A 26,262-nucleotide genomic window follows, 5' to 3' on the forward strand; every position below is an offset into this window, starting at 1 on the left:
CATCCTTTTTTTAGGTTTGAGTTTTCAGCCCAAGTGTGAAGATTAAAATGAATTTCCAGCTGCCTATCTCCTCAGCTCCTTTCTCTCTACTGTTTTTAATCTTTTGAAATGCTGATATTCCCAGATAATACAGATTTTAAAAGGTAGTTGAGGCATATTTATTGAGACTGAAAAGTTCCAGTTCCAATTCCCTCCTGTGGCATTTCAGCCTCTCAGGGTTTGACCCCAGATACTGTTTCCCCATTTGTGATCACACTCCAGTTACCAGTCTTGAAAATCCTGTCTTCATAGTTTCATGGCCAGTGCACTTGTCCAGAATTCCCCCTCTCTTCTTCTCAGCCTCCAAGATTTTCTTCCTCTGGTCTCCTGCCTAAGTCCCTGTTGCGCTGACGCTTGGTTTATATCTCCTGTATTACCACTTAACATAGTACTTGTGTGAGGGTAGGTTGTGAAAGTGTTAGTCACTCAGTCGTGCTGACTCTTTGTGACCCCATGGACCATAGCTTGCCAGGTTCCTCTGTCCATGATTGAATTCTCCAGGCGAGAATACTGGAGCGGGTTGTCATTCTTTTCTCCAGGGGATCTTCTTAACCCAGGAACCAAACCTAGGTCTCCTGCATTGCTGGCGGATTCTTTACCATCTGAGCCACGAGGAAATCCACGAGGGTAGGTGTATGTGGTACTGTCTTCCTCAGATTGCCCATTATCTTACCCTTGCCTGGGACTTGATTAAACTCTTAGATTCCTGTGGGTACCATAATCTAAACTTGCCTGGGAATGGCAGGTGAGCCTTTCTAGAAGTCCAGAGATTATAATTAAGTTGGAAGATGAGATTAAGGGGTAGGGAGCATTGTCACATAGGAACAATCTTTTCTTCTCAGTCCTTAGTTCGAGGTGACCAAGTCAGTCTGTGGGAAGTGTTACCTGTCAACTGTGTCAGCCTGGCCCTGGAGGAGGTGCCTGAAGTAGAAAAACGGCTTCCACCTTTGGAAGAGTCCTCCCCAGAGTGAAACCTTTGTGTTTTGAGGTGCCTGTCAATTGTGATTGTTTCACTTGTTTCTCTGTGAAAAAAATAGAAACTCATTGGATAGCTTATTATTTATTATTCCATCTGTATTTTTTCATTTGTTCGCTTCTTCCTGGGCTCATTTCACGTGTTCATTTTATTTATTCATTAAGCTCGTGTTGTTTTTGAGAAGCTACTCTGGACCCGTCACAAGGCAATTATTCTTTCAAGAAGCCCAGTTTAGGCAACACATTAGATTGAGTAATTTATCCGCTTTTTTAATATTGATGAAAGCATAGACCATGTAGAGACAAAATATTCATATGGCATTGTTTCCTGACAGGGCTGTGGACAAAATTTGATGTTCACATAAACACATTTCTTGGGGAGGGATGTGCGAGGGCGTTCAGGATGGAGGGGACACATGTATGCCTGTGATCAATTCATGCTGATATGTGGCAGAAACCATCATGATACTGTAATATAATTATCCTCCAATTAGAATAAATAAATGAATTTAAAAACAAATAAACCAAATATATGGGAAAAAAATTCTGATTGAGTTTAAAAAGCACAAATCATCTTTTAGAAATAGTTTCTGGTTTCTGGGATTGCTTGCATTCTCAGAGGCTAATGAGCCCGTATAAAACACCCGCGTGTTGACACGGGTGCCCTTTTCTCTGTATCCACGCTTGTTGTCTTTTCCACCTGTGTCCACAAGACAAACCCAGAGGGCCCAGTCATTTTCCTGTTCCTGACAAGCTGGGCAGAGAAGAGCATGCCATGCTCTGAGAGCCAGGGTTTGCCGCTCATAGGAAACGACACAGAAGGAAGTAGGCCGCCCAGAAGGAGGAGCGGCAGGTGAGAACAGGCCTGGGCCGGGAGTCAGGACTCCTGGGGTCTGGTCTCATCCCTGTGCCTGATGAGCCGTGTGACCTCTTGAAGAATAAGTGGGGATGGGCGTGCAACGACGGATTCAAGTAGCAGCTTTATTTAGTGTGTGTTTGTGAACATGTATTTATTTTTATTGGAGTACAGTTGCTTTACAATGCTGTGTTGGTTTCCGTGGTGACTCAGTTACATGTATGTGTATGTCCCCTCCGTCTTGGACCTTCCTCCCACCCCTCTGGGTCATCACAGAGCGCAGAGCTCATCTTCCTGCGCTCAGCTGCACCTTCCCACTAGCCTCTATTTTCCACACAGTAGTGTATATGTGTCAGTGCTCTTCAGAGTCTCACAGCCCTCGGTTCAGATCACATTCTGGTTGAGCAGCTGTGGACAAGTCACTTAACTCCTCGAGTTCCGCATACCCACACCATGTGGTGAAGACCCGCCATATTCCATGGGCAGAGGGATGAACTGATCTCCTGTGAGTGAAGGATCTCAGCACCACCTGCTCAGTTTTCAGCCCAGAGAAACATGACCGAGATGGTGAGAGGCTCGGAAAACATCATGTGAGGAACAGCCGAGGGGAGGAAGTTGTTCTCTCTCTCCACAGCGGAGACGCAGGGGGAACATGAGTGCTGCCTGCCTCATGGACTGCTGTGTGAAGGGGAGAGGGAGCCGAGGGCAGCAGGATGCATCGGAGGCAAAGGGTGGGAATGGCGGGCACTTTCAACCTTGGAGCGGACAGCCTGAGAGGTGGGGCAGCCCAGCGGGAGAGCTGGCAGCTTAGGGCCTGGGAGGCCTGGCCGTGTGGCCCGCTGGTCTGAAGACTGCGGGTGGGGGGCGTGGCGGGGGTGGGACGAGAGATCTCTCTGCCGGGAGGGAGGTGGGCAGAGCTTCTAAGATTGTCCCACTCCATTTATTCCTTCCGAGGATTCTCAGGAGCCATCTGTGGGTTATTCTGTTTATCCTTGGATGCCTCTCTGAGGGTTAGCATTCTTTTTTTTTTTTTCTTTTGAACATTTTATTTTGTGTTGAGGAATAGCCCTAGTGGCTCAGACAGAAAAGAATCCACCTGCAATGCAGGAGACCTGGGTTTGATCCCTGGATTGGGAAGATCCTCTGGAGAAGGGAATGGCAACCCACTCTAGTATTCTGGCCTGGAGAGTCCCATGGACAGAAGAGCCTGGTGGGCTACAGTTCCATGGGGTTTCAAAGAGTCAGACATGACTGAGTGAGTAACATAATTTTGGGGGCTTCCCTGGTGCCTCAGAAGGTAAAGAACCTGCCTACAATGCAGGAAACCCAGGTTCAATCCCTGGGTTGGGAACATCTCTTGGAGAAGGAAATGGCAACCCACTCCAGTATTCTTGCCTGGAGAATTCCCTGCAAGGAACTATCCATGAGGAGCCTGGCCGGCTACAGTCCATGAGGTCAAAAAGAATCGGATACTACCAAGCGCCCAACGCTTTCACTGTCATAGCTGATTAGCAATATTGTGATAGTTTCAGGTGAGCAGCTGAAAGACTCAGCCATATATATGCATGTATCCATTCTCCCCCAAAGTCCCCTCCCACCCAAGCTGCCACTTAATGTTGAGCAGAGTTCCCTGTGCCATACAGTAGGTCCTTGTTGGTTATCCATTTTAAATACAGCATGTGTACATGACCATCTCAAAGTCCCTAACTATTCCTTCTCCCTGGCAACAATGAGTTCATTTTCTAAGCCTATGAGTCTCTCTCTGTTTTGTAAGTTCATCTGTATCATTTCTTTTTAGGTTCTGCATACAAGGGATGTCATGTGATATTTGAGCATTTGGTTTTAGACATGACGGTTTGTCACTGCCGGGGATAAGCCTCTTAATTGATCAGGGCTGTCTTTGTTCCCCCCCATACCCACCCCGAAGTGAGCATACTTTTTCTGCTCTCCTGCTGCGTCCCAGATTTCTCTTTCACGGCTTCTTTCTTGATGTCATGGGGCTGTCAGAACAGTTTGCTTTTCTTCTGAAAACCTCATCATGTGAGAGTCAGGACCTCCTCGAGTTTTCCTTCCCTTCCCTGAGGTCGTGGAAAACGTTCCAGTCTTCCTTGAGGCTTTGGGACAGCAGCAGCCATCCCAGACAGGAGAAGGTGCCGTCAGGACCCCTCCTTGGAGCAGAGCGAGTTGTGGGAACATCAGGCTTTAGCCCGGGTCTGGCCGGCCGAATGATGGGGATTAGGCCTACAAGCCTCACTCTTCTCTCTGCTGGCGTCAAAAGCAGACACCAACTGTGGCGTTTCTCCCTCCACTTTAACTTTTGGACAGCTGGCAAAGAGAATAGGCTTTTATAGATGTGGCAGAACAGGGCTGATACTTGCAAAGTATTTTTGTTTGTTTGTTTTCTTCCAGTTTTATTGAGATACAATTGACATACAGCACTGTATAAATCAAAGGTGTACAGGTGGCTCGGTGTTAAAAAAAAAAAAATCTGTTTGCCAGTGCAGGAGCCTCAGGAGATAAGAATTGGATCCCTGGGTCAGGAAGGTCTCCTGGAGAAGGGAATGGCAACTCACTCCAATATTCTGGCCTGGAGAATCCCATGGACAGAGGAACCTGATGGGCTACAGTCCATGGGGTCGCAGAGTCAGACACGACTGAGCACACACATGTACGGCATAATGATCTGACTCACATACATCATGCAGTGGTTATCACAATAACTACCGTGAACATTCATCATCTCATATTGATATAGAAATTAAAGAAATAGAAAAAAATGGATCTTGTGATGAACACTCTCAGGATTTATTCTCTTAACCCCTTTCATGTTTAACACGCAGCAGTTTTAATGTACTTATCATGTTGTACAATCTGTCCTTAGTGTTTCTTTATCTCGTTCCTGAAAGTTTGTACCTTTGGACTGCCTTCTTCCAATTCCCCTTGCCCCCAAGCCTCACCTCTGGTAACCACAAACCTGATGTCTCTCTCTTTTTTTTAATGAGTTTGCTTTTGAAGTATGACTGACCTACTGCACGGTGGTGGTTCCTGGTATACAGCATAGTGATTCTGTATTTCTGTATGTTTCAAAAACGGCACAAGGAGAGCTTGAATTAAGCACAGTCCGCACCTGGAGCCCTCACGTGTCCCTTTCAGCTGCTGCCCCTGTGGCTGCTCATTCCTTATTTGTCCTCGACACTTCCTCCCTCATCACCAGAGCCTCACAATGATCTCCGTAAGGAAGGGAAGGTAGGAGTGAATGGATCCATTGTAGAGGTGAGGAAACTGAGGCTTGGAGAAGTCATGTGATTGATGTAAACCAGACAGTCGTGAGGAACGCCTGGAGCTGGAACCCAATGAGGAACACGTGGCTGATTTTTCAGTGTGGCGCCAGGTTCATGTTAAGGGGGAGCTGGAAGCTGAGGTCCCTTCCACCTGTGTTCACGGATGAGATACTTGAGCACCTGTTACGCAGAGGGGAGCTGCAGTGGCAGGCGCTGGGTGGAGACCCAGAGCGCTTGGACACCCAGGCCTTTGCATAAACCAATGGAAGACCGACAGGAGTAGATGGGGTCTGGGATCCTGTGTTGAGGATCCTGAGTGAGGAAGTTAGGTGCTAATGGAGCATTCAGAGCAGCACCAACCTGGCCTTGAGAGGATGGGGAAGACAGCTATACAATTTGTGCCATCTCACTTGAGACCCAGGAGGTATTGGTTGAGGGAGAGGGGTTCTAGGAGGAAAGTGAAAGTGTAAGTATTAGTCACTCAGTCATGTCTGACTGTTTTTGATCCCATGGACTGTAGCCCACCAGGCTCCTCTGTCCATGCAACTCTCCAGGCAAGAATACTGGAGTGGGTTGCCATTCCCTTCTCCAGGAGATCTTCCCCATCCAGGGATCGAACTCGAGTCTCATGCATTGCAGGCAGATTCTTTACCTTCTGAGCCACCAGGGAAGCCCAGGAGGGAGGTAAGTATTTGCAAAGGTCTGAAGGCAGAAGGAGCTGAAAATGTTCAGTGTGACAGGAAAAGAGCTTGGAAAAGAAAGCAGGTGCTAGTTCATGGAGAGGCCTGCAGGCCGTGGTGAGAGTTTTGAGCCTTAACCAGTGAACGGTGGAAAGTTGGTGAAGGGTTTTAAGCCTGGGAATGTGCCCTCGTCACATCTGAGTTTTAGAAAAATCCTCCAGCTGCATGAGGAGGATGGGAGGGAGGGCTGAAGCTAAGGAGAACTATTTGCTCATCCTACTCCTGCTGTGGACACGTCAGGCATCCCCGTTGCCAAGACTCATCCCTCCCGGATTTTTGCACTGGGGTTGCCCCCATGCTGATAGCCAGCTCTGGGCTACTGATTCTTCTGTGCTTAAGCAAAGAATGAGGGTCCATAGGCAGACAGAAGAGCTTTTTTTCTGCTTCCCCAGTTTGGGGATCTGTGTGCAAGAGAGAATTAAATGGGAGGTCAATATCAAGGCGACTCATTCTAACAAAGCCAGTGATGACTTGTTCCAACAAATGCCAGCCCTACTACACACACAAGCTAGGTGGTAAATACCTCCATGAGCCTCATGGTCTTCATCTGAAAAACATACGTAATAAAATGTTGTTGTTCAGTCACTAAGTCATATCTGTCTGTGACCCCATGGACTGTATGTAGCACACCAGGTTTCCCTTGTCCTTCATGAGTCGGTGATGCCATCCAACCATCTCATCCTCTGTCATCCCCTTCTCCTCCTGCCTTCTATCTTTCCCAGCATCAGGGCCTTTTCCAGTGAGTCAGCTCTTCTCATCAGGTGGCCAAAGTATTGGAGCTTCAGCTTCAACATCAGTCCTTCCAATGAATATTCAGTGTTGATTTCCTTCAGGATTGACTGGTTTCATCTCCTGGCTGTCCAGAGGACTCTCAAGAGTCTTCTCCAGCACCATAGAATAATGAAATACCCTCCTCAGATCTTTGTGAGGATCCAATGAGATGATATATGTAAACTGCCAGGCATGTAGGAAGTGCCCAGTAAGAATTTATTCCCTTCTCCTTTTTTCCTGCCTTCCCTCATCACTGATCCAGAAATCTTACAGTCAACTCCAAGCCCAATACAGTCTGACCTATTTCCTTTCTGACCTGCTCCATTCTGTCCCTCAGGCACACTGATCACCTTGAAGTTTCTCGAACACTCTAGACACACTCGCACCTCAGGACCCTCTGATACCTGCGTGGCTTGTTTCATCTCTGGCAAGTTTTTGCTCCATTATCATCCTCTCAGTGAGACTCACCCTAGCCACTCTCTTTAAAACTCCAACACCCCTCATCTTATTATTGCTTTCCTAGCTTTATTTTCCTCTAAAGTTCTTATTACCTTCCCCAAAGTTATATAATTTAATCATTTTTTTTTAATTTGTGTGTGTGTGTGTTTTATTAATTTGTTCATGATCCCTTCCAACTGTCATACACACTCCACAAGTACAGGAAGTTTTAAATGTCTTTTTCATTGCTGTATCTCCAGTGCTTGGAACAGTGTCAGGCACATAATGAGCTCTCAGTAAGTGTTTGTGGAATGAATGAATGCTTGATTAGCTCTCATGATAACTATTGAGAATATTGGGAGTTGGGGGAGCACCTGAGACTGAAGAATCTTAACTGCCATCTGAGGGCTCTGCAATCTGGCTGGGTCGTGACTCCCCGCTAGGAGTCTAGGAGTCAAGAGTTCTAGCCCTTTACTCCTTTGTCTGTAAAATGAGGACCTTGCCCTTTGCCTCACTAAATAGCCCATTTTTATTAAAAAAAATTTTTTTTTTGATGTGTGTTTTTATCTGTTTATTTGGCTGCATCAGGTCTTAGTTGCAGCACTCAGGATCTTTCATTGCTACACACCAGCTCTCTAGTTGTGGCGTGGGTTCCGGAGCATGTGGGCTCAGTAGTTGTGGTGTTTGGGCTCAGTCGTTGTGGTGTTTGGGCTCAGTCATTGTGGTGCTCAGGCTCAGTCATTGCGGTGCTCAGGCTCAGTCATTGCGGTGCTCGGGCTCAGTCATTGCGGTGCTCGGGCTCTGTAGTTGTGGTGCTCGGGCTCTGTAGTTGTGGTGCTCGGGCTCTGTAATTGTGGTGCTCAGACTCAGTAGTTGCAGTACTCAGGCTTAGTTGCCCCACAGCTTTTGGGATCTTCATTCCCGTATCAGGGATGGAAACTTCATCCCCTGCATTGCAAGGTGGATTCTTAACCCCTGGACCACCAGGAAAGTCCCATAATTAGCCCATTTTTAGGAAAAACTTAACCCTAGAAGCTTTTATACAGAAACATTGGTTAGCTTGTAGTTCACCTTGAAGATGTGGGACCAACATTTCCCCTCTTGCCTCTCTGCCAGTTCCCCTGCTGGGCAATTTATTTTTCTCCTTTGTTTGCTTCCTGTCCTCAACTCATCAGACTTAAAAACAATCTCCCACTGAACCTGACGGCAGTGCAACGCCCAGGGACATGGTTCCCAGAAGGTGGCCTGAGTCCATTTCCTTGCCAGCCTCTGAGAGCTAAGGAGGCTCTGTATGTGAATTAAAGCTACCGTGCACGAAAGAGCTGAGACAGCTGTCCCCTGGTGAAGTTGTCTGTTTAGATTAGGTTCACTCAGTCATTTACTCATTCACTTATTTCTTCACACCGAGAGACTCAGATGGAAGAGTCAGATGGGAGAGGCGAGAGCAGACAAATCATCACAGCAGTGGAAACACACAGGTGGAGGAGAAAGCTTCTGTGTTCGTGAAGTCCCTGCTGCAAGAGTGTCTGTTGTACGACAGCCCCAAACCTCAGTGGCTTCCACCCAAAATTATTCATTTCTTGCTTTGGTACCTACAGATCAGCTAAGGTGGCCAAGCTTCAGGTGGATCAAGTTCTGGTCTGTCCCTGTATCTCTTTCTGGGACCCAGACTGAAGAGGCAGTGGCTCCCTGGGGCGAGCTCTTTATGGCCCATGGCCAGAGTACAAGATGCCAAGCCAAACCACACAAGCACACAGCCTGTACTTTCATCACGTTTATAACAATTCATGGGCCAAAGCCAGTCACAGGCCAGGCCCACCATCTGGAAGGTAGGGGTGAATACTCTGCTTAGTCTAGTGGCAATATGATTGTGTTGTTCTGTCTCAGGGAGGGACTGAAGAGTTAGGAATACTATACTTGAAGTGGCTTAGTAGTAATCTGCCTGCAACGCAGGAGACATAGATTCAATCCCTGGGTCGGGAGGATCCCCTGGAGAAGGAAATAGCTCCCCACTCCAGTGTTCTTGCCTGGGAGATCCCATGGACAAAGGAACCTGGTAGGCTACAATTCATGGGGTCACAAAGAGTCAGAGCAACTAAACTGCAATGACAACAATCGACTGTGCTACAGCGTTTAGCTCATTTAGCTCCAGCTGTGGAAATGAGGGAAGGCTTCTTGGAGACAGTAACTTTCATCTTGAAGGATAAGTCCTTTTCGAGACAAGTAAGCAGTCAGTAATATATGCAATTTTGTACTATGGCACACACACACACACACACACACACACACACACACATATATTTATATATGCACAAGTAGTAATTTATGCACCAGAGAATCCTGGCGTGCTGCAGTCTGTAGGGCTGCAAAGAGTCAGATGTGACTTAGCAACTGAAGAGCAACAACAGCAAATACATGGGAGTGCATGCTGATTTTAAAAGTGAATGTGAAGTGTTATCTTAAAATTCGCCTAGTCACTGTGGGCAATATGTAAAGAGCTACAGGAAGATAGAAATAAAGGTCACCAGAATGCGTGCCTAAGAAGTCCAAACTTCATAAGGGAGATCAGAAAGATATAAAAAAGAAAAGGAAAACATGTAACCAGTACATTCTTGCCAGCTGGATGGAACAAAAGTGTGAACTCAGAAAGGAAGTTAGAGTATATTTTTAGCAGCTACTTTCGGTACAGGATGCAAGATATGCACTGCTTTCTAGCTATTATTTCATTTAATCCCAGCAACCCTGGAAGGATATCCTAATGAGAAGCCTGAGCCTCAGAGTGGTTAGGTAACTTGCCTCATGTTTTGTAGTTAGACGGTCATAGTGGGAGTACTTCCTTGTAGATCTCTTTTGCCAAAGAGCAAAGAGTTTATTCATAGATGTGTTCATAGACATTACTATGTTACTGTACACGCTGTCTTTTATTGAGTAGGGCTGCTTTAAGATGTAGTAAACTCTTTTTTTTTTTTTTTTTTAGTGTCTACTATATATGCAGCACTCTGCTTGTTAAAGGACCCCAGTCCTGGAGTAGTTCCTCAAGTCTAGCCTGGCTGTGGCATTCTGTAGGTCTCACCTTATTCTCATTGCTCATAGGTTCAAAAACCTTTTTTTTGAGTCTTTATTGAATTCTGTTATAATACTGCTTCTGTCTTAATGTTTTAGTTTTCTGGCCATGAGGCATGTGGGATCTTAACTCCCCAATCAGGGATCAAACCCATACCCCCCACACTGGACTGTGAAGTCTCGATCGTTGGCCCACCAGGGAGGTCCCTGCTCATGGGCTTAAAATGCCTCAAAGAAAATAGGATTCTTGCCAATGTTTCTATGCAAAAATGCTCACTTTGAATGGTGAGGTGTTTGGAAATCCTGCCTCTTTTTCCCCCAGATTATATACACACAGTCAGTGTTCTTTCTCCTGGGAAATGAAGGGAGACAGTTTGGTGAGTTGCTCCAGGTCCAGGAAAAGTTAGAGGTGGGACTAAGTGGAGAATAACTGTTTTTTCACTATGGTGCAAACTACCTCTACCTAATAATAATTCTTCCATCATTACAGAGCACAGGTACACGCTAGTGGAACATCCCTGTGCATGAAGAAGTGGGCATTTGTAAATTCTTATTTCTAGTTTCCTACCAGTAATCACTTGACAACTGGAATAAGGCCTCCCTGGTCTTCTTGACCTTTAGTGTTACCTTTCAGCCTAGCGTCCTGTTCGTTTGCGGAGAGAACCACCGTCTTTCTGCAACCATCCCTTCCCTCTGTGGATCGTTAAACATTGACAGGCATTTTTGTGCACTCTCCATCTCGGCAGTCTGGAATTGAGTTGAAGCATGTTTCATGACCCATTTTCTATTTGCTCAAGAAGCTGGCAGAACTGGTTTCCCTGATCTCGGAGACCATCTCACATGGTCACTTTTCCCCCCAGACATGTTTGAAATCTTATAATAATGAGCAATGCTTATTGTTAATAATGAGAACCGCTGCCTGTCGCTGTCTGGCATTTATTGTCTCACGATTCCCCAGGCAGGTGACGCTCAGATCCTGTGGCTGCCCATCGAGCTGACGTCGGACAGAAGGAGAAAATACTGTCTCAGACTGGTCCATCGAGGGGGCGTGAGTGGGAATGCTGCAGGAGGAACAAGTGACCTGTCTGGCCGAGAATCCAGCATCCTGAGCGCTTCCTCTTGACATCACCCTCCAGACTTCTACTGCCTCGAGGGAAAGGGCGCTTAGGATTTTGCTCTCAGCCACCTAAAACTTTTGCCTACCCAAGAGAAGACTTTTGCTGCAGAACTGAACAAGATACCATTCCATTGCACTTTTTTTATCCTTTCATCATCCTGGCTACGGTGACTTGTTCAGCTTGGGGAATTTGAAGCTGTGTTCTTTCCTGCCAGTTTTGTGAACACTTTTCAAAATGATCGACTTAAGCTTCCTGACGGAGGAGGAGCAGGAGGCCATCATGAAGGTTCTGCAGCGAGACGCCGCCCTGAAGAGGGCTGAAGAGGAGAGAGTCAGGTAGGAGGCCGGCCCTCCGCTGGGGGGAGGAGGGCGGTCTGCAAGGGGACGAGAAACTTGGTTCCTCTCAGCTGTAAGTGGCCATTCTGACTTGGAGCCTGACTTTCGGGTTCAGGTGTATTTCCTGGCCAGAACTTTCTCCTCATCCCATAGGACTCATGCCAGAAATAGTCTTGATTAAAAACCTAACTAAATGCCTTTAACTTATTACACACTGGGTTAAAAATGAAATACTCTATACAAACACACCCATACATCTACACTCCCCATATATATGTACAATGTGTACACACACACAAACACACATATTCATTTTTTTTTTACTGAATCTACTTCTTTAAAAGTGGATCATGTACTAAATTAGAAAAAAAAATTAAGTTTCTAAGGTTTTTAGAACAGAGAAGTAGCTCACATTTTTGTATATTTTCGTACATGTTTCAGTTGATTTCAGCAGCAAGTTGCAATTGGTTTTGACCGAGCCAGTTTTTCCTTTGTGTCCCTTGAGAAAGAGTGACACTGTTCTTGTTAGGAGGAATTCAAACCAAATGTTCCACATCAACAGTCCTACCACTTTCACCTACTGTGGGGTAGGAGGAGCATGAGATCAGAGTGCTAAAGAAGTGGGCTTGAGTTCTAGCCCTGCTATCTATTGCCTTTGTCATCTGGAGTTTTAAAGGCTTCCTGAGTGTAAGTTAGTCATACTTATGGCATAACCCCCATCCCAGGAATTATCCAAAAGGAACATCAGCCATCTTCTTACTTCTCGGGACACCATGATCATAAACAATGGATTTATTTGTATCCATATTTTATTTTTTCATAGTTGACCCTCATTTGAACTTGGATGCTTTGTAAAAGAACATATGAACTTCCCTTAAAGTACTCCAGAGTGTCTGATTATGGCTGCTCATCATAATTCATGTTAAACAGTGCTTAACAGATTGCAAGGGACTTATAGGCCCATTATGTCTTCTGAGCTCACAACACTCATGCAGTTGGGGTGCCAGGTGGTTTGTAATTATACCAACCTGAGGTGTGAGGAAATTGACCTTGAGACAGGTCAAGTGACTCACCCAGGCTTATGCAATCCATAGATGTCAGAAGTGAGAACTAAATCCTGGCCCGCGGGTGCTCATTCACTGTCTACCGTCCCTTCCTGAGAAAACTGCAGCAGACAGGACCTCCTGGGAGCCAGCCGTGACGAAGGCGGTGGCTGTCACGGACCCTGAGCTGTGACGGTGACAGGAGACGGCTGCGGGTGGTGGAGGTCATGAGAGTGGGGTTCCTTGTCGTGTGCCTTCCTCCAAGTTGCTGCTCCCCACTCTCAGCAAGTGGGGCGCCTCAAACTGTGTCCCCTGGAGAGCTGGGAATTACACCAATCAGCCATCAGGGTCTCTTGGTAGCATTCATCCTTTACCAGTCACAGTATATGAATGTCATCCTCTTATGATCCTCCCAGCAGCCCTGAGATTTGGCGAGGCAAGACTGTTAGACCCATTTTAGAAATAAGGGGGTGGGGGGAGCGGCACAGAGGAAAAATTAGTAGGTTTTTCAAGCATGGGCAGAATGGGAATTCCTTTAGTCTCTCAGAAGACTAGATGGAGAGACTGGGAGAGAAAGCAGTGGAGCTGAGATGGCCCTAGGGTCCCATCCCTCTTCCTGCCTCAAGGCGTGGGAACTCTCAGTATTAGCAAGCTGCCACCTTTGATTCCTCCCGCTGTGGCACTAACGGTAAAGAACCTGCCTGCCAGTGCAGGAGATGCAAGAGATGTGGGTTCAATTCCTGGGTTGGGAAGACCCCCTGGAGGAGGGCATGGCAACCCACGCCAGTATTCTTGCCTGGAGAAGCCCATGGAGACAGGAGCTGGGTGGGCTACGGTCCATAGAGTTGCACAGAGTCGGGCACGACTGCAGCAACTGAGTGTGCACTCACCAAAAAGGTTTTATGTGTGATCTGTAATTCTGCTTCCTCCATCTAGCCGGATTATGAAGGCTAGAGGGAGGTTACCCTCCCTTCTATTTTAAGCATACTGAATATTTTATTCTTTTTAGAAAATATTTATTATGTGGCTGTGCTGGATCTTCAGAGCACGTAGGATCTTTAGTTGTGGCTACAAACTCCTAGTTGTGGCATGTGGGATCCAGTTCCCTGACCAGGGATCCGACCTAGACCCCCTGCATTGGGAGTGCGGGATGCTAGCCCTGGGACCGCCAGGGAAGTCCCCCTCCCTTCTATATTTACTTGGCCTCTGGGATTCCAGGCTATTGGGTCTTCCTCATAGTTCTCCGATTCTGTATGAGTGGAGGTATTTCTCAGGCATCTATGGTAAGAGCTGAAAATATCCTTAAAAATTCCAAGTTCCGCCTGAAAGTGAGCCTGGTGAGGGGTGGGAGTGTGTAGTCACTGGTGCTAGCAAGTCTGCAGCCCCAGCAGGAAGGCCGTGAGTCCTCTTGCAGAGGGGGCCTTGCAGAGTCTCCTTCCATGCACTGTTTCTGAGGACGCTCCGAAGCTGCCTCTGGAGCTGTCCTTGTTTCTTGCTTTTGTGAGCTGATGGAAGATGGCTTGGGGCGGTGAAAATCTGGTGGGACTCAAACTCTGTTTGCTACCACTATCCTGTGTGTCAGTCGCTCAGTTGTGTCCAGCCCTCTGGGACCCCATGGACTGTAGCCCACCAGGCTCCTCTGTCCTTGGGATTCTCCAGGCAAGAATACTGGAGTGGGCTGCCATTCCCTTCTCCGGGGATCTTCCCGACCCCGGGATCAGACCTGGGTCTCCTGCGCTACAGGTGGATTCTTTGCGGTCTGAGCCACCATTCTGGGGGCCTTCCTAGTTAGCCACCACGCAGCTTGGATGGACTTGGCCATGGGCGGGTCCAGGACCGCGTGCCAGGGGTGCAGATGGGCCAGCAGGCCCACGCCCTGTGGGCACTGAGAGAGGCCCAGCTCACAGCCTGCTCCACACGGGAGGAATGGTGCTCTCGAACCCTTTGCTTTAGCCCTGAAGGGACTTGGCGGATTCTGAGGATTCTGAGGCTGTCTGCTACCGGATTGATGGAACAAAATGCTGTTCCTTGGGCTTTTGCTTTTCAGTCCCGTTACCATCCCTTGGCTGTTTGTCTTTGGTGCTTTATCGGAATTATAGGTTGATGGCTCTGGAAAGATTTCTGGGGTCCATATCAGTCAGTTTACAGATAAAGCAGGAAAAACCCAGAGAGGAGAAGTGACTTACCCAGGGTCACACAGATAGTCAGTGCCAAAGCCATGATAAGAAAAGCTCGTGGTCTCCTGGTTTGAGAAGAATAATAAGGGCCCCTCAGTCAAAACTGATGTGATTTTGAATCCTCTCCTCACCACTAAATCAACTGTGGTTCATTTGGCAAGTTATTTGACCTCTCTGAGCCCTCAACTCAGAGACTGGGAATAACCATAATATCAAACTCAAAGAATTATAGCCAGGTAAAATAATTCTTTATCTTCTTAGCACATAGTAGATGACTGATACATTTTAATTTCCTTGTTCACCACTCCACCTATGCCTCTAAGGAAAAAAAAAAAAAGGCAAATTCTCTGGTTAGTGGTCTGATTCCTTAGAAGGAAATTACTCCTAAAGCTCTCAACTATTTATTAATAAAATAGTGGAATCTAATTGAGCAGTCATTAAATATAGGAAACTTCTTTGGACTAATGAAAGGGATTTTAGGGTAACTGAAACATTACCAGCCTACCAGTCCCAGCCCTCAAGGTTTTTACCATTTATCGGATTATAAATTGCAAATTTAAAACCTCGACCTTGTTTCCCTAACGTGATTTTGCAATGCCCCAGTTCTCCTCCAAGTTGGTAAGTGACTTTAGAGACATAAATTGGATAATTCTATTCTTAGCCTAAGCAAAACACCATTAGAAAGGCAAATCTGCCACTGAAATTCAGAGTGCTATTTCAAATGCTGGTTTCTTATGGACTTTGGCAGCGAGGACATTACTAATGGACTACGGCACTGCTGCCCGCTAAGAGCAGGCACTGCCTCAGAGTCCTTTTCAGTACAGCGGTGGGGGAGAGTTGCATTTAAGCTGAAATCTGTCTGCCATTCCTCATTTATCCAGGAATGCTTCGACTTGTTCACATCCAAACTCTTTCAAGACCTTTTGGAGATGATTTATCCTGTAGGTTACCTCCCATCCAAATTTCAGGGCTTCCTATAGGAGGTGGCACCAGTGGTAAAAGAACGCGCCTGCCAATGCAGGAGACTTTAGAGATGCGGGTTCGATCCCCGGGTCAGGAAGATCCCCCGGAAGAGGTCATGGCAACCCACTCCAGTGTTCTGGCCTGGAGAATCCCATGGACGGAGGAAACTGCCAGGCTACAGTCAGGGGCTCACAAAGAGTCGGACACGGCTTGGCAACTAAACAACAGCTACCTGCAGACTTCATGGATGAGAACGTGAGTGTCGTCCAGAAGTGTCCAGTTCCCAAATCACTCAACCTGTTAATGGCAGAAAGTGGATGTGAACCCCAGGGAACATCCACTGTGGTGTCTCTGGAGTTCAGTTAGAAGACAGCAATTCCAGGTCGCTGCACCTGCCCCGCTACCGGTAGCCACAATGCTGGGTGCAGTTGCCTACCATGCCTCTCTACCCAGCCTGCTTTCCCCACTGCCAGCTGGAGACATTTCACAAAGCAGCAGGGCGGCAGACACCAGGCTGGATTCTTTTTCTCTCTCCTGGCTGCCTCCTTCCTCTCTGTCCTCTTTTTTTTTTTTTAAGAAACACCACCACACATACATAGATGTAATTTTGGTCTTTTATGGTTTGAAAATGACAGACTTTGGAGGTGGTATTTCCTGTGATTTGCGTCACACTGCCAGCAGGAAATCATTGTCCCTGGGCGTCTGTACACCGCCAGCACTGTGCCCCCCACCCCATAAACACACAGCCACATCTAGGGTGATGGGTGTTCATGCAGCAGATAGCATCTCAACCGCGACCGCATCTTGTGATCCTCAGCTGCTGCCTTAAGCCCTAGTTTCTATGAAATGAAGGCGGTTGTCATTGAAGAACTGCCTTCAGGCACCTCTGATGGTGTTTTCTGTCAAAGCAAAGGGGAAAGGAACCAACATTTGTCCAGGATCCACATTGTACATAGTGTCACATTTTCCCCTTTGATCCACGCAACAGTGTAGCCGAACCCACTCAACAAGGAGGAAATGGGGGTGGGGGGTGAGGTTAAGAGCCCAGTAACAGTGAAACCTTGCTCATCCAACTACCAAGCTGTTTCCCACACACTGTGCTGGTCACAGCAGACTGTGGGGACCTGTAGTATATCCACAACATGAGTGATGCATGCTTCATCTTATTTTCTGCTGTAAGGAACTTTTCAAGTTTATTTCATTTTCACCTGTGTGTGTTTTCAGATTCTCTATCATAGGTTGAATTCCTTCGTAGAAAGAGTGAAGTGTGATAGCCATCTTAGAAATCAAAACCACGTTTGGCTCTCTCCAGCAGGGTGGGAAATCAGTAGAAAGAATGTGGATGAGGAGGCAGGCTGGCTTCTGGTCCCGGCTCTGTGTAACCTTGGGCAAACCTCTTAACCTCTCAGGGTTTCAATTCATCTCTGAAGTGAGGCCATTTGTAACTAGCCAAGGTTCATTCCAGCTCTCATATTCAAAACAAGCATCTAAGAGTACTTTCAAATCACCTAGTCTAACCCTCTTGCCTAGAATATATTGAGGGGTTAAAAAAAAAAAATCTAAGGAATCAAGCGGTCAGCCTCTCTGGCCAGTCTGCTGATTCTCATTATCCACAGCTGATCAGATAACATTGTCGAGGTTCTGCCTATGATGCTAGACCTTTGCTTCCTCATGATGAGTAGCTAGAATCTGGGGTGCACTGTGTAAGTACAACGAAGAAAGCTGTTTGAACCCAGGATGAAGGGTATCACTGTTCTGCCATTTCTGTGGAAGTGCTCACATTCTTTCTGCACCACATGGCTTGGCATCGGCAGTTAGACTGGCTGTAGATTAACGTTTTTATGTATAGTTCCAAGCATATACCTTGTATGCGATAGGGAATCAATGAACTAGTGGATAAGCAAATTAACAGATCAGGCCTTTAACATACAGAGGAGGCAAAGTGGCTGTCTTCTACAATTGACTGAATTCTTTGTGCGTCATAGTAAACGTGTAAGGATTAAATGAGATAATGCATGTTAAGTGCCATGCATGAAGCCCAGTATGAAACACAGGCTTAGTGTATATTAGCTGATGGAATGGGGGCATGACCATCATGATCCACCTGGAGGGCTGGCAGGACACTGTCTTCTCTAGGTTGAGTATTCTTCTGCCTTCACTTTGCCCAGAAGCCCATGGGTATTTTTTGAGCGTCTTCTCTATCCTCTGCTCTCTACTAAGTATAATGTGCAAGTGGAGAGGATGGTAAAGTATGAAAAGTGTGAGGGCCAAGAAACTTACCCTTTTTCCCACTTCAGCTAAATGGTACAACAACTAGAGAATCAAATGCTAATTTGTTGGTACAATTCAAGTTCGAGAAAAATGAGAGATCAATGTAGGCTGGTAGAGAAGATTTTTTTTTAAATTTTTAAAACGTGAAGTATAGTTAATTTATAATATTAAATGTTTCATATTAGTACTGCATTGGGATTCAGTATTGTTATAGACTATATGTCTTTAAAAGTTATTGCAAGATAATGACTATAATTCCCAGTGTTGTACATTATATCTGTGTTGCTTATCTATTTTATACATAGTAGTTTGTATTTCTTAATCTGGTACCCCTACCCCTATTTTGCCCTTCCCCCATTCCCTTTCCCCTTTATTATCCAGTAGTTTGTTTTCTATATCCCTGAGTCTGCTCTTGTTTTGCATATACATTCATTTGTATTATTTTTTGTTGTTATTGTTCAGTTGCTCAGTTGTGTCTGACTCTTTGCGACCCCACACACACCAGGCTTCCCTGTCCTTCACTATCTCCCTGAGTTTGTTCAAACTCATGTCCATTGAGTCAGGGATGCCATTCAAATATTCCATCCTCTGTCACGCCTTTCCCCTCCTGCCCTCAGTCTTTCCCAACATCAGGGTCTTTTCAAATGAGTCAGTTCTTCACATCAGGTGGCCAGAGTATTGGAGCTTCAGCTTCAGCATCAGTCCTTCCAATAAATATTCGGGGTTGATTTCCTTTATGATTGACTGGTTTGATCTCCTTGCTGTCCCAGGGACTCTCAAAAGTCTTCTCCAGCAACACAGTTTATTTATTTATTTTTTAAATTATTTGTTTTACTTTACAACATTGTATTGGTTTTGCCATACATTGACTTGAATCCGCCATGGGTGTACATGTGTCCCCCATCCTGAACCCCCTCCCACCTCCCTCCCCATCCCATCCCTCTGGGTCATCCCAGTGCACCAGCCCCGAGCATCCTGTATCGTGCATCGAACCTGGACTGGCGTTTCGATTAACATATGATGATTTACATGTTTCAATGCCATTCTCCCATATCATCCTGCCCTCGCCCTCTCCCACAGAGTCCAAAAGACTGTTCAATACATCTGTGTCTCTCTTGCTGTCTTGCATACAGGGTTATCGTTACCATCTTTCTAAATTCCGTATATATGTGTTAGTATACTGTATTGGTGTTTTTCTTTCTGGCTTACTTCACTCTGTATAATAGGCTCCAGTTTCATCCATCTCATTAGAACTAATTCAAATGTATTCTTTCTAATGGCTGAGCAATATTTCATTGTGTATATGTACCACAGCTTTCTTATCCATTCATCTGCTGATGGGCATCTAGATTGCTTCCATGTCCTGGCTATTATAAACAGTGCTGCGATGAACACTGGGGTACACACAGCAACACAGTTTAAAAGCATCAATTGTTTGGCTTTCAGCCTTCCTTATAGTCCAACTCTCACATCTGTACACAACTACTGAAAAAACCACAGCTTTGACTATATGGACCTTTGTCAACAAAGTGTTGTCTCTGCTTTTTAATATGCTGTCTAGGTTTGTCATATCTTTTCTTCCGAGGAGCAAGCGTTTTTTAATTTCATAGCTGCAGTCACCATCTGCAGTGATTTTGGAGCCCAAGAAAATAAAATCTGCCACTGCTTCCACTGTTTCTCCTTCTATATGCCACGAAGTGATGGGACCAGAAGTCATGATCTTAGTTCTTTGAATGCTGAGTTTTAAGTCAACTTTTTCACTCTCTTCTTTCACCCTCATTAGTTCCTCTTCGCTTCCTGCCATTAGAGTGGTATCATCAGCGTATCTGAGGTTGTTATTTCTCCCAGCAGTCTTGAATCCAGCTTGTGATTAATCCAGCCCAGCATTTTGCATGATGTATTTTGCATGGAAATTAAATAAGCAGGGTGACAATATATAGCCTTGAGGTACTCCTTTCCCAATTTTGAACTAGTCTGTTGTTCCCTGTCTGGTTCTAACTGTTTCTTCTTGACCTGCATATAGGTTTCTTAGGAGATGGGTAAGGTGGTCTGGAATTCCCATCTCTTTAAGAATTTTCCACAGTTTGTTGTGATCCACACTGTCAAAGGATTTAGTGTCGCCAATGAAGGAGAAGCAGATGTTTTTCTAGAATTCCTTTGCTTTCTTTATGATCCAACGGATGTTGGCAATTTGATCTCTGGTTCCTCTGCCTCTTCTAAACCCAGCTTGTACATCTGGAAGTTCTCGGTTCATGTACCGTGAAGCCTAGCTTGAAGAATTTTGAGCATTACCTTGATAGCATGTGGAATGAGCACATTGCCCAAATAAGTGACATCATACAGAATTTGTCTTTCTGTCTGACTTATTTCACTACCCATAATATTCATTATTCATTCATTCATACCCATAATACCCATTCTCTAGATGCTGAGAAGATTTTACCAGCACCACCTAGGTGATAGGGTTTTTTTCTTCTTTTATGGTCATGCTATGTGGCCTGCGGGATCTTAGTTCCCCAAGCAGAGATCGCATCTGCGCTTCCTGCAGTGGAAACATGGAGTCTTAACATTGGACCACCAGGGAAGCCCCTGGTGGTGGGATTTCTTTTGTAATCTACATCTCTACGGAACTTGGGCTTTGATGTCTTGCATGTGGTTTCATCTGTAAAATATTACAAATGGCTAAGATAGAAAAAGAGATTGATTAACTCTGGCAGTGATTATCATGATAGGAAATGCATTTAGTGCATTTAAATGTATTTCCTACTTTTTTGCCACTTTAAAAGAGATGAACCAGAAACGCAGCCTGAGTTCTTTACTGCAGTGGGCTTACTGGAAGCCTGACTCCCACAGCGCTGCAGACTTAGTGGGGCCAGAGGCTTGGAGACAGTCAGTTAGGCGGGAGCAGGTCAAGCATTGCCTAAGGATGCTTACAAAGTGCCTTTCAGTTGAACAACAAAAATAAGTAAACAAATAATCTCATGAAGGGAAATTGGGAGTTGTTACACTCTGAGGGTTTGTGGTCTCCTTCAACAAGCTCATGGCCGATGCCAGATTTCCTTCTGCATTTCCTAATCCTCCAAGAGATGAGGGGTCCTGCCTGAACTGGAGAAGGCACTGCCTTTGTGATGGGGCTCGGTTCACTCAGGCCCGGGAACAGCAGGCTCTCATCTCTTATCCGACTCACACCAGGCTGGCTGCTCTACACTTATGTGTTAACAAGTTATCCTCTTAACAGTTTCTAGGCATCAGTTCCGTGCCGGGCTCTGTGCTAGGGGCTCTTGTTAGGAAGGTGATTAGGAGGTAGTCCTTGCTTTCAAGGGGTTAGCAGAGTTCGCAGCTCAGTGTGTGAGACGCGTGTGCGAACAGGTCATTGGAACAGGGCGCGCTGAGTGCTGCCCTGGAGGAGCGTGGGAGCACGGAGAAGGGCCGGGAGCACGGAGAAGGGCCGGGAGCACGGAGAAGGGCCGGCCGCCAGGTGCCCTTGGGGGTCAGGGAAGCCTTCCCCGGTGAGGCGGGGTGTAGATCTGAGGGATGAGGGGTCACGTGCTGGACAGAGACGTGAGAGAAAGACATCCCAAGAGAATTTACATTTACTGGTCTCTTACCAGGATCCAGGCACTGTTAGGGACTTCCAGGTAAAGACTGCCTTTAGTCATCCTAGCAGTCCTGCGGGGTAGGTTTTATGTCCCCCATCTTTATGTACAAGGAGACTGAAACTTAGAGGGTTACAGGAAGCTGCCAAAGATGGCATTGAAGCAGGGTCAGAACTGGAATTTGGAGCCAATCTGGGGAGAGGCCAAAGCCATAGTCTTTCTGCCACAACCCCTGCCCTTAATGTCTGCAGATGTCATGTAAGAGCAGTTTGGAGACCAGTGAGAAGTCAGGTGGGGAGCATGGAAGCAAGTGCTGGAAAACTAATCCGAAAAGATAGCCTGAAGCCAGGTGGTCAGGGGCCGCATCGGCTGTTCCTTCCCTCCAGAGGTGCTGAGTAAACACCCACTGTTTTCCAGACACGAAGCAGAGATGTGCTGAGTCCAGGCCCCGCCCCTTGGGGCTCACTGTCTGGCCGTGGGGAGCTGGAAGGACTTCCCTTTTCTGGCATTGAACCTGAATGAGGTCCTTTTGGGAAGAGAAGGCAAAAGCTCCATCAGCAACCAGGGTGGATTATTTGCTCTGCTGAAAATCTAGGCAATGATTCCACGTGTAAGCAATATCATATGATACTTGTTTTTCTCTGTCTCACTTCACTCAATATGACAATGTCTAGGTCCATCCAGGCTCCTCTGTCCATGGGATTTCCCAGGCAGGAATGCTGGACTGGGTTGCCATTTTCTTCCCCAGGGAATTTTCCTGACCCAGGGATCAAACCTACATCCCCTGCCCTGCAGGCAGATTCTTTTACCACAGAGTCATTTCACTTTTTTTTTTAATCTCTGAATGAACACATCTTTATTCATTCTTGTTGATGGACATTTAGGTTGCTTCCATGTCCTGGCTGTTAAAAATATACACTCTACTGTATATAAAAATAGATAACTAGTAAGGACCTACTATATAGCACAGGGACCTCTACTCAATATGCTGTAATAACCTATACGGGAAAAGAATCTTAAAAAATGGATATACATATATGCATAACTGAATCACTTTGCTGTACAATAGAAGCGAACACATTTTAAATCAACTATATTCCAGTAAAGATATTTGAAAAAAGAAAGTCTGGGCAGTGGGCAATCATTAGACACGTTTCAGAGGAACCATGACCCCTGGTGGTTCAGAACCATGGAGTGAAGACACTGTCCCTGTTAGGATTTGGTGATGGGCTGTCGCCACAGCATGTGTCCAAGGGCTGTGATCGGACGTGTTTGGCATAGGGTCACTTCCTTAAGTGGAGGGCAGAGGCATTTCCAGCAGAGAGTCAGAGTCTGGCTGGAAAGTGTCTCTTCAGGCACACTTGGGAGACAGAAAACGTACTTGCCAGAACCCTGGTGACTGCCCCTCCTGCCTTCCCCTTCCTTACACGCAGCTCTGCCACCACCTTGCTCTGGCCACCCTGCACATTCTCTGGCTAAAACACTTAGATTTGCTACGTTAGGTAGTGTGCGTATTAGCTTGAATGACAATCATCAAACCCTGTTGGATTTTTGTAGCACAGTGTCTTCCAAGAGTTGAAAGTCTCCTTCACGCTTTTATTCTACTTTATTGTAAGTACAGCTCTGTGAACAAGAAAAGATAGATTTTTTTGATTCTCATTTCATTGACATGGATAGGGAGATGTGGAGGTCATAAGACTTGTCATTGAAGAACAGTGTTTTTCCCTCCGCTGTAAAATGGGGAGACTTTAGGAGGGTGGTACTTGGTTTGTTCTTTAGATTTTAGCTTTTCCATGAGCATCAGGGACTGTGGAACCCTTGGAAGAAGTATCTGCCCAAATGGAATTTACCCCTGCCTGCACTCCCTACCCCATCTAAGTTTGAACTTCCCTGATCCCAGCCTGCCTTGTTGAATTCATTTTCCTAGAATTAAGAACCATGGACATATAGGCTTCCAGAAAAGTCTCCGAGAAGTTCATTTCACTGAAATGGCAAGAACTGATGAACCGATAACTTCCCCACCAGTTATTCACTCGGTGTTTATTAGGTGCCAGGCATACGCATACGGTAGTATACTTGCATTAGCTAACTTAATCCTCATAGAAATTTCATGAGGTGAGTTACTATTATTAACCCCCTTACTTTTTAAAGATTTTTTCAAGGTGGACATTTTTAAAGTCCTTCTTGAATGTGTTGCAGTATTGCAGCTGTTTTAAGTTTTGCTTTTTTGGCCACTGAGGCATGTGGGATCTTAGTCCCCCAATCAGGGATCAAACCCGCACCCCCCTGCATTGGAAGGTGACGTCTTAACCACTGAACCACCGGGCAAGTTCCTTAACCCCTTTTTATTTTTATTTTTTTCTCTTTTTTTTTCATTTATTTATATTAGTTGGAGGCTAATTACTTTACAATATTGTAGTGGTTTTTGCCATACATTGACATGAATCAGCCATGGATTTACGTGTGTTCCCCATCCTGAACCCCCCTCCCGCCTCCCACTCCATCCCATCCCTCTGGGTCTTCCCAGTGCACCAGCCCTGAGCACTTGTCTCATGCATCAAATCTGGACTGGCGATCTGTTTCACACTTGATAATATACATGTTTCAATGCTGTTTTCTCAGATCATCCCACCCTCACCTTCTCCCACAGAGTCCAAAAGTCTGTTCTGTACATCTGTGTCTCTTTTTCTATCTTGTATATAGGGTTAACATTACCATCTTTCTAAATTCCATATATATGCATTAGTATACTGTATTGGTGTTTATCTTTCTGGCTTACTTCACTCTGTATAATGGGCTCCAGTTTTATCCATCTCATTAGAACTGATTCAAATGAATTCTTTTTAATGGCTGAGTAATACTCCATTGTGTATATGTACCACAGCTTTCTCATCCATTCGTCTGCTGATGGGCATCTAGGTTGCTTCCATGTCCTGGCTATTATAAACAGTGCTGCGATGAACATTGGAGTACACGTGTCTCTTTCAATTCTGGTTTCCTCGGTGTGCATGCCCAGCAGTGGGATTGCTGGGTCATATGGCAGTTCCATTTCCAGTTTTTTAAGGAATCTCCACACTGTTCTCCATAGTGGCTGTACTAGTTTACATTCCCACCAACAGTGTAAGAGGGTTCCCTTTTCTCCACATCCTCTCCAGCATTTATTGCTTGTAGACTTTTGGATAGCAGCCATTCTGACTGGCATGTAATGGTACCTCATTGTGGTTTTGATTTGCATTTCTCTGATAATGAGAGATGTTGAGTATCTTTTCATGTGTTTGTTAGCCACCTGTATGTCTTTTTTGGAGAAATGTCTGTTTAGTTCTTTGGCCCATTTTTTTTTATTGTAACCCCTTTTTAAAAATAAGGAAACCAAGGCTTAGGGAAGCTTAATATGTCCTCTTTCTCTGGGGTATTTGCATTTAAACAGTGAACACACAAGCCTGCAGCCGAAAATTGAATTTGCTGTTGAGAAATCCTAGGCGTCATCTGGGCATTGTGGCTTAAATCTTTGAATTTTTGAAAAATGTTGGCATTGGATCCTCTGACCTTTTAGTTAAAGCATACACTGGTTAGTCATCTGGGAGGTTTGTGGGATCTCATAAAACACTGAGAGCTTCGTTTTGGCCATATACTTACAACTTCTTTGTGCAGTGTCACTGTGAACTCATTTACTTACCGTGGATTCTTAACAAAGTAAAGTAAGTTTTTCCTTTTGTAGACATTTGCCTGGAAAAGTTAAGGATGACCAGCAACTGAAGAATATGAGTGGCCAGTGGTTTTATGAAGCCAAGGCAAAAAGACACAGAGACAGAATCCATGGTGCAGATATCATCAGAGCATCCATGAGGAAGAAGAGGCCCCAGGTGGCAGGTAAGTTGATTGGGCTAGTGCCTCTCAAGCCAGCATTTGTTTGGGAGAAGGGAAGGGTGTCACCATCATTACTGGAATGTGCAGAGGGAAATCATTTAGGGCTGTGCTTTGCATAATGTGTGGTCCTGTAGGTCAAAATCTTCTTGGGTTTGGATGGATGAAGTCAGGGCTAAGTGACAGTGTGGTAAAGAAGGACAAAGAAAGCCCTTTAGCTGCCATATTGACTCAGAGTAACATTGACAATTGAGGCTTATAAGGAGTGTGTGTGTGTGTGTGTGTGTGTGTGTGTGTGTGTGTGTGTGCGTGTGCGCTCTGTCATGTCTGACCCTTGGATGATAGCCTACCGGGCTCCTCTGTCCATGGAATGTTCCAGGCAAGAATACTGGAGTGGGTTGCCATTTCCTACTACAGGGGATCTTCCCAACCCTGGGGGATCAAATCTACATCTCTTGTGTCTCCTGCATTGGCAGGCAGATTTTTCTTTTTTTGTTTACCAGTATACCACCTGGGAAGCTCTTATCAGGGATCTACCATCTCCTCTCTCTTAGGCTCTTAACTAAAAATTCAGAACCTTTTCTCCTGAGTAGAGTAACAGGAAGAGATTAGCCTTTCTTCTCAATGACCGTGGCACCTGGTACTTCTTTAAAAACCAAGTACATCATTGAAGGGACTGTAGAGACAGCATTTTGGAGGCTTCTTTAGAATTCTGAGTTCATTAAATATTTA

General features: G+C 45.7%; 1 protein-coding gene across 1 annotated transcript in view; it reads left to right on the top strand.

Moving 5' to 3' along the window:
• The window catches only part of SYTL2 (synaptotagmin like 2), a 118,160-nt gene that overhangs the window by 41,969 nt on the left and 49,929 nt on the right, over nucleotides 1-26,262 (top strand). The window contains 2 exon segments of the mRNA XM_070457178.1: nucleotides 11,122-11,616; nucleotides 25,385-25,536. Of these exon segments, the coding sequence (XP_070313279.1) occupies nucleotides 11,516-11,616; nucleotides 25,385-25,536 (253 nt within the window). The 5' untranslated portion in view covers nucleotides 11,122-11,515.

This window comes from Odocoileus virginianus, chromosome 28 (genome assembly GCF_023699985.2).
Source record: "Odocoileus virginianus isolate 20LAN1187 ecotype Illinois chromosome 28, Ovbor_1.2, whole genome shotgun sequence".
NCBI lineage: Eukaryota > Metazoa > Chordata > Mammalia > Artiodactyla > Cervidae > Odocoileus > Odocoileus virginianus.